This window comes from Haliotis cracherodii, unplaced genomic scaffold, assembly GCF_022045235.1.
Source record: "Haliotis cracherodii isolate W230 unplaced genomic scaffold, xgHalCrac1.p SCAF_27, whole genome shotgun sequence".
In the NCBI taxonomy this organism is placed as follows: domain Eukaryota; kingdom Metazoa; phylum Mollusca; class Gastropoda; order Lepetellida; family Haliotidae; genus Haliotis; species Haliotis cracherodii.
In genome coordinates this window covers 1,429,650-1,438,495 of record NW_027266283.1, presented here as the reverse complement: position 1 = coordinate 1,438,495, position 8,846 = coordinate 1,429,650, and the positions used below count along the sequence as shown (strand labels likewise).

The following is an 8,846-nucleotide window of genomic DNA, read 5'->3' as shown; positions in this document are numbered from 1 at the left end:
ACAATCAACATGAGACACGGGGAAAACAAGAACATATAGAGACACAATCAACAGGAGGCACGGGGAAAACAAGAACATAGAGACAATCAACTTAAGACACGGGGAACACAAGAACATTTTGAGACAGTCAACATGAGACACAAACAAATGGTGTACGCAAGTACCCCGGGCCCTACTTCCCTCTATTGAGGAGGCGTGGATCACATCCCAATGACACAGAAGGAGGAGGAGCGTCGTGTGTAGCAATCAATGACTGTCCAGGCAACACTCCCACGTTCAGTGAGCAACCGAGGCATCTCCTGCATCACCTCACCCTGCGTCTGATGGTGGGAGTCTGGCACTATAACATGCAGGACGCGGTTCAGTGGGACAATGTATCGCCGTGCTGACCACTGACGGACGCAGGGGAACGATGTGGGGGTCGAAGGACGGAGGATACGGTCTGCTGCTCCTGTGGCTGTATGGACTGGGAAGGACTAGTAAGTCTTGCATTAAACTCAACAATGTATTGTCGGGTTTGCGTTTCCTACAGGTGCGCCTGAACATGTCTGTTAAGCATGACTGTACACGCCTTGCGATTAATTCTAGTTTCATCAGCTAACAATCGATGGTCAACGGCATTGCTTATTAACAAAGCTCAATCGCGATAAAGGCAGATGCTTATATTGACATACAAGAGTTCTAATTTTGTTGAAGCTCTTAAAAATCCCCAGATCAAAACTGAAATATTTTGGCCAGAGCCAAGAGATATATATGCAAGTACTGCCGTCTAGAACTCTCTTGCGTTTCATTCAAGTTCTCTGCACTGGACTGTTTCACTGAGTGAGTTTGGTTTTACGCCGCTTTTAGCAATATTCCAGCAATATCACGGCGGGGACACCAGGAATGGGCTTCACATATTGTACCCATGTGGGGATTCGAACCCGGGTCTTCAGCATGAAGAGCGGGACTGTTTCAAGTCAGGACTCATAACATACCTGTTCAGCAAATACTCCTGACCATAAACAATGCTGTCGAATGTTTGTGTCATTCATGCACATGTACTCTTCCATATAGCATTGAATTCGACGCGTACAGAACGCTGACGAATGTAATAAGCTGCCACGGAAAAATACCGTGGAATTAACAATTTAATGACGTACTTACTGATATCAATACTGTTGCTTATTCTGTTTATGAATAGGAATATTTGTGTTTTATTCCGTATGTTATTCACAGCACGTGTGACGTGAAGCTTGTCGCTGGGGAAGAAGCGACAGGCTGGTTAAGAACCGAGTTTGCTCATGACAGGCCGTTCAACATGAATATGTAAAGAATAGATAATTGATAAACGTGCTCGAGTTGGTCCTGTATGAATTGTGTACTTGCCCTGGACATGCATTTAATCACCTGAGTGCACCTGCGGAAGGTTCAGAGAATATATTTCAGGTGCATCACGTTGAGAATATGACAGGCCCCAGGTGTCAATATTGGTGGTTTGGGGTACAGTGTGTGGAGTCCATTTCTGGTGCTCTCCGCCGTGATGTTGCTGGAATATTGCTAAAAGCGGCGTAAAACCACACTCAGTCACTCTTCGGTGGCTTGTTAAATCTGGACCTTTTACGAAACATTTCAATTATTAGACACCGGCTGCTCGTGCTCGAACATTTACAGGGGCGGTTGGGCAGCCTAGTGATTAAAGCGCTCGCTCGTCACGCTGAAGGTCCGTGTTCGATTCCACACACGGGTACAATGTGTGAAGGCCATTTCTGGTGTTCCCCTCCGTGATATTGCTGGAATATTGCTAAAAGCGGCGCAAAACCATACTTACTCACTCAAACCTTTGCCGAGCTATGAATACTCTGTGAATATACTTCCTATCAGATCTGTGTTGACCGACATGGAAGTGAATAGCATACACTTGACGCATGAGATTGCCAGCAACCACGACCGTTGTTCCCACCCCTAGCAACACGCGCCAGGGGGGAAGGAGACGTGGCTGTGTCCCCAGGAAGGAAGATATTATGATGAGCTTGTTTCAAATGAAGGAAAGGTTTTTCAATAAATATAGAGATTAATTTCACACTTTGATCAATGGCGTGGGTGGTGTGTTGTTTTTGTGGGATGGGTCGCCATGGGTTTGTATAAATGGAAATATATTTGTCTTTCTGAAAAAAACGTTATGATGGTTAGTTAAACAAAAGAAGTGTACTTTGAAATAGTAGCACTCAATGACAAGGTAATGCAAACTCACGAAAGGTATTTCAGTCATAATGTCACAGCTGACAAATTGAGTGAGTGAGGTTTAACGCCGCTTTTAACAGTATTCCAGTTATATCACGGCGTGTCAGCTTAATGTGGGAGGAAAGCCCGAAGTGATACAGGTCTCAGACGTTTACCACTTCTGTGAAACCCACGGGTATGGTGCTGACAAACCTAGAAACATAATCGGGGCGAACCGGGATTCGAACCCACGATCATAGGTTTCTGCCGTGCCCAAGGGACGCAACTCTGCACAGCGAATCGCGGCGCCTTAGACGACTGGGCCACCCGTGATCCCCTGACAAATTGTTTTACAAAGTTATATTGTCCAGTTGTTCGGACCTTCTGTATTCTGTTTTTGTTTGTTTGTTTGTTTTGTTTGTTTGTTGTTTAACGCCGCACTGAGAAATATCTCAGCTATATGACGGCGGTCCGTAACTAATCGAGTCTGGACCTGACAGTCCAGTGACTGACATCATGCTCATCGATCCACGCAATTGGGATCGATGACATGTATGAACCAAGTCAGCGAACCTGACCACCCGATCCCGTTAGCCGCTCTTACGACAAGCCTAGTCGCCTTTTACGGCAAGCCTGGGTTGCTGAAGACCTATTCTACCCCGGAATCTTTACGAGTCCCTTCAAGTTCTGTATTCGGCCTAGGTGAGTGAGTGAGTGAGTTATTTTGTACCGCTGTTAGCAAATATCACGCTGGGAGACGCCAGAATGGTCTTCACACACTATGCCTATGTGAGGAATCAAACGTGGCGTTACGATATTCAGTGTGTGACGACATACTTACGTTGCTTATAAACATCCAACTATTTAACAAAAACAATGTTAAAATTCCACATTCGTCAAGATGAAGAATCTTGGTTCACATCATAGCGCTCGACGCCAACACACTTCCACCGTCTCTCACTCAACAGTCAACCAAAACACACCTTCAACGTCATCAGCATGTCTAAATACAGGGTACAGAGATCCAAATACCTTCAATCTTTGTTTTAGTTCAAGCTAAACACGGATATATGACTAAGTTTCCCGTTGTACGTATGTCGGTGTCGTGTGTGACGCCTGTAGATGTTCGGGTATCGTAGCGATGGAGAATTCGTCTCGTTAAGTTCAAGATAGATGCGTGTATGTAAAAAACAGTTATATATATACTGCTTAGTTACGTCGGATGTCACTTGACACAAAGACGATAAGACCCGGGTGTTGGGTAATCAGCATCCGGGAAGATGCAGAGTACATGCGAGTAAAATATTATCCTTTTGTATGGCTACAGTCACTCAAAGTTTGTGTGAACGAGTGCACCCACAAGCGGATCGAGGTCGGTGTGAGGACTGAGCCCTTCCCCCTTTTCGAAGCAAATATTCGGCAGTTTTACAGGCCATCGGGTATTCTAAAACAAGATGTATTAAAGCACAATGATTAACTCATAAAGTTTCAACACGGTTACTGAATACGAATTGGCAAATCACAAAACACACCCCTTCTTTTTCCACCAGCTGTGCCCGCGCTCGGTGAGGACGTGACCGAGTGTCGTCACTCTGTTTCCCAATACAATCACGACTCGTTGTCAGTGCCGGGTCGACGGTGGTTGGTTCGAATCCCAGTTTCGCCCTGATTGTGTTTCATGGTTTGTCTGTACCATGCTCGTGGGTTTCATCCAAGTCTCAATTTAGACCTTTTTTATTTTGTCAAAGAAGAGAAAATTTGCTTTTACACACACACAAAGTCGCTCATGCAACTCTTGATTGAATGTATGGCTTATTGGGGAAACACATCTTAGGTTTCGAGTAGCCCATTAAAAAAGGACCGCCTCCGTGGTCTAGTGGTAGAGCGTCCGCCCGGAGAGCGGAAGGTCCGGGGTTCGAGCCCCGGCCGCGTCAAAAGACGTTAAAAGATGGTACTTGTTGTTTCCCTGTCTGGCGCTCGGCATTAAGGGCTAGGTGTCAGTATACTGTGTCTGAGTGGGGTATTCATGTTAAACTGCAGCATGGTATCTCAGTGAGCTAGCGCTATAAATCGGCATCAGTCCGGACTAGTACAAGCAGCCACACAAACGCACACACACATGTACGTCGCTATATAAGTGCAATAATCTTGGACGCGACGTTAAACCCCATTTCACCTCACCTCACCATTATAAAAGTATTACCAGATTACTACCCACCCAACTACCAAATAGCCCCCCACCCCCCTCACCTCATTCACCTGGGGGTGAGCTATAAAACATGATTCGGGGTAGTTGGGTAGCCTCATGCTTAAAGCGTCCGCACGTCACGCCGAAGACCCGGTTTCGATTCTCCACACGGGTACATTGTGAAACCCATTTCTGGTGTCCCCCGTCGTCATTTTGCCGGAATGTTGTTAATAGCGGCGTAAAACCAACCTCACTCACTCACCATATTTGATGAAATGACATTTTCAAAGACGATGCATATAAATCTAGTAGCTGAATTTTTGTGGCCTTAAGTTATAATATATATTATCCCTAATTTATCGTTTTGTTATCGTTCGTTTGATGAAAACAGATGCTTGTGTTTCTTGAAGACAAGGTAAATGAAGATCCAAGAAAATCCAGGTTAGGTAAGGTCTTCAGCAATCCAGCCTTGCCCTAAGAGGGGATTGTGCTTTTCGTAAGAGCGACTAACGGGATTGGGTGGGCAGGCTTACTGACTTGGTTGATGCATGTCATCGTATCCCAATTGCGTGGATTGATGCTCATGCTATCAATTACTGGATTATTTTGTCCAGACTCGATTATATATATTATAAATCTGAAATATTGCCGAGCGCGGCTTTAAACAATAAACAAACAAACAAACAAACATCACGTGTAACGCCTTCTCCTTCAGCCGGCCTCAGCTGTTACTCGTGTTCCGGTTCCGGCCCAAACACGTCGTGTGAACATGATGTGAAGGCGATGATGACGTCAAGGGTCAACTACGGCGGCGTCTACAGCAAGGACTGTGACCTTGAGATCAACCAGACCATGTGCGTCCTCGAGACGACGACTACAGATGGTAAGTTCGGCACATGCGTCAATATGACGTCACAGGCAGACTGACTGATTTAATGGGCGCTTCAGGCGAAGACAGATGTCACACAGAAAGTATGAACATAGAAAGAAGTACGATTACTGTGACGTCAACACATTGTACCCATGTCGGGAATCGAACCCGGGTCTTCAGTGTGACGAGCGAACGCTTTAACCACAAGGCTACCCGACCGCCCCACAACTGTGTGGATAAATCTGACAAGGTGTATACGGTGCAGGTGTCAGGTACCTACACCAGTCAGGTGTTCAGGTGGCGGGGGATATTGAGATGGCGGGGTATATTGAGATGGCGGGGGATATTGAGATGGCGGGGTATATTTAGATGATGGGGTATATTTAGATGATACTGGTATATTTGGATGATAGGGTATATTTAGATGATACGGGTATATTTAGATTATGGGGTATATTTAGATGATACGGGTATATTTCGATGATGGGGTATATTTAGATGATACTGGTATATTTGGATGATGGGGTATATTTAGATGATACGGGTATATTTAGATGATGGGGTATATTCAGATGTTACGGCTATATTTAGATGATGGGGTATATTCAGATGATACGGGTATATTTAGATAATGGGGTATATTTAGATGATGGGGTATATTTAAATGATACGGGCATATTTAAATGTTGAGTAATATTTAGATGTTGAGGTATATTTAGATGTTGAGGTATATTTGGATGACGAGGCATATTTAGATGATATGGGTATATTTAGATGTTGGGGTTTATTTAGATGACGAGGTATATTCAGATGGGGTATGTTCAGATGATGAGGTATATTTAGATGATACGGCTATATTTAGTTGATGGGGTATATTTAGATGTTGGGGTATATTTAGATGATGGGGTATATTTAGATGATACGGGTATATTTAGATGTTGAGGTATATTTAGATGATGGGGTATATTTAGATGATGGGGTATATTTAGATGACGAGGTATGGGGTATATTTAGATGTTGAGGTATATTTAGATGACGAGGTACGGGGTATATTTAGATGATGGGGTATGTTTAGATGATACGGGTATATGTAGATGACGGTTTATATTCAGATGACGAGGTATGGGGTATATTAAGATGTTGAGGTATATTTAGATGACGAGGTATGGGGTATATTTAGATGATGGGGTATATTTAGATGATACGGGTATATGTAGATGACAATGTATATTCAGATGATGGGGTATATGTAGATAACGGGGTATATTTTATAAGAAATGATAGTAGGCTAATACAGAATATAGAATATATGATGGGGTATATTCGGACAATTGGGTATATTAAGAAGGTGGGTATATTTGCAGGTAAATTGAAGACTATTATCCGCGGATGCAGCAACGGCTACATCTTTTCCTTCACGGACATCAAGTTGTTCTCCCACCTCAGTCCCACCAACCAGACTACGTGCGCCGTCAACATGGGGATGATCATGTGTTTGACGCTGTGTCAACAGAGCTACTGCAACGGTCCTCAACACTTCGAGCCCTCAACGACGGCGGACATAACTACTACTGACATCGTGATGCGGATTGTTGTGATTATTGTGTGTATTCACATTATCTACATTATCTAAGTGTGGCTACATTCACGATATGTTATCCACAATATATACCCCAAGGGGCGGAGAATCCAAAATCTCGGGATTACGTGTGGAGGTGGTCAGTATTATCTGGAACGTCACAGCACCAGCATCCGAGTCAGGTTTATGTTGACCACTGATGAGGCAGACGCGAGACGTCAAGTGATCCATGACGTGACCAGCACCTGCGCATTGTTCTGACGCCAGTCAAACTGGGCAACTCGCCAACAAACTAGTGTCCGGGTATTTTCGGTGTATCATACTAACGAACGTTTCCCAGTGTGTGTTTACAGATATCTTTTCCTGGGTCTGTCTGTAAATCACGATGTTGGTGATCATCGGTGCTAGCCAAAGTCCTGTTTTGGAATTGTGACCATGTTTAAGCATATGACATTGAATCTGTTTATACCTGTACATAATTTCAAACTGTGAGTGAGTGAGTGAATATGGGTTTACACCCCTTTTAGCAATATTCCAGCAATATCACGGCGGGGGACACCAGAAATGGGCTTCACACATTGTACCCATGTCGGGAATCGAACCCGGGTCTTCGGTGTGACGAGCGAACGCTTTAACCACTAGGCTACCCGACCGCCCTTCAACCTGTGAAGATCACCGTTAGAATAGGTTTTCAGCAACCCATGCTTGTCATAAAAGGCGACGATGCGTGTAAGAGACGACTAACGGGATTGGGTAGTCAGGCTTGCTGACTTGGTTGATGCATGTCATGGTATCCCACTTGCGTAGATTGATGCTCATAATGTCGATCACTGGATTCTCTGGTCCAGACTCAAAATTTACAGACCACCGTTATATGGCTGGAATATTGCTGAGGGCGGTGTTAAAAAAAACAAAAGAAAACATCGGATCGTCACCAAAAATCCCGTCAAAAACTATATTTTACTGGCATCATACGATTCATACTCTGTTATCTGTTTCGGTTTGCTCCGGTTATGTTTCTAGGTTTGTCAGCACCATACCCGTGCTCGTGGGTTTCACCGAAGCGGTAAACGTCTGAGACCTGCATAACTTGGGGCTTTTCTCCCACATTAAGCTGACACGCCGTGATAAAACTGGAATACTGTTAAAAGCGGAGTTAACCCCAAATTACTCACTCACTCACTGTTATCTGTTTACTGACATGCTTGACAACTAACATTGTATTATCGAGAGGGTTCTATGTGTCCCACTTGTGTTTGTTGGTTTTCTTGTTGGGGAAAAATAGAACGTGTTGCCCTCTCATAGGTTTTGTTTTCAATAAATAATATAACAAGTGTTATCATCCTCATCATTATTTGAGAAAATGTGCCAAAGAAACGTTTTTGTATGTAGCTTCATGCAATTCATCTGCTTTATTCAACTAATGGAAAATATTCATGTTTCTTGGTTAGATCCATCAGTACAGAAATAAAACAGGAAATTATCTTTGCTGCAATGAAAAATGAAGAATTAAATTTCCCCACAGAAGGAATTATGAAAAAACTGATTTGTCTGGTCGAGACTGGATAATTAACGACGGCAGTGACATTGATTGAATATTGCTGACTGTGCATAATACAGAAAAGGGTAATTTGGGCCTCATTGATTGTAGATTTACAGAATTTTAAAAAATATTTTGATGAGAAGTTATTGGAACTATTTCTGTTGTCCTTCTATGCTGTGCAGGTCTTGAGTTTTACTACTGTCGAAAGGCTAATATTTATGTGGAAGGAGACCGGTCCACATCGAGGAGCTAGGAGCAAGAATTGGACCCCAAATGACTTTTGTCATGTATGTGTACATTACACAGCGACTCAGTCTGTTGGTCTGCAAAAATAACTGTGTCATGCAACTGTTGTGAATGTGTGTCATTTGCAGTTTTCTCAGCACCTTTCCCCTTGCCGCAAAACATTCCAGATTTAATGTTTATTTTTCTTTATTGAATCAAGATCATGTACTCAAATTAT

General features: G+C 43.5%; 1 protein-coding gene across 1 annotated transcript; it reads left to right on the top strand.

Moving 5' to 3' along the window:
* The first annotated feature begins 333 nt into the window (after positions 1 to 333).
* Positions 334 to 8,110, top strand: LOC139473265 (uncharacterized). Its single transcript, XM_071255801.1, has 3 exons — positions 334 to 479; positions 5,106 to 5,273; positions 6,626 to 8,110. Exons 1-3 carry the CDS (start codon positions 413 to 415, stop codon positions 6,892 to 6,894), a joined length of 504 nt encoding a protein of 167 aa, XP_071111902.1. The 5' UTR covers positions 334 to 412; the 3' UTR covers positions 6,895 to 8,110.
* Positions 8,111 to 8,846: the final 736 nt, after the last annotated feature.

Coding starts and splice junctions, on each gene's coding strand:
- LOC139473265 (XM_071255801.1), top strand. CDS start 413: ATGTGGGGGTCGAAGGACGGAGGATACGGTCTGCTGCTCCTGTGGCTG. Junction 480..5,105: donor GTATGGACTGGGAAGGACTA/GTAAGTCTTGCA, acceptor CTTCTCCTTCAG/CCGGCCTCAGCTGTTACTCG. Junction 5,274..6,625: donor CGAGACGACGACTACAGATG/GTAAGTTCGGCA, acceptor GTATATTTGCAG/GTAAATTGAAGACTATTATC.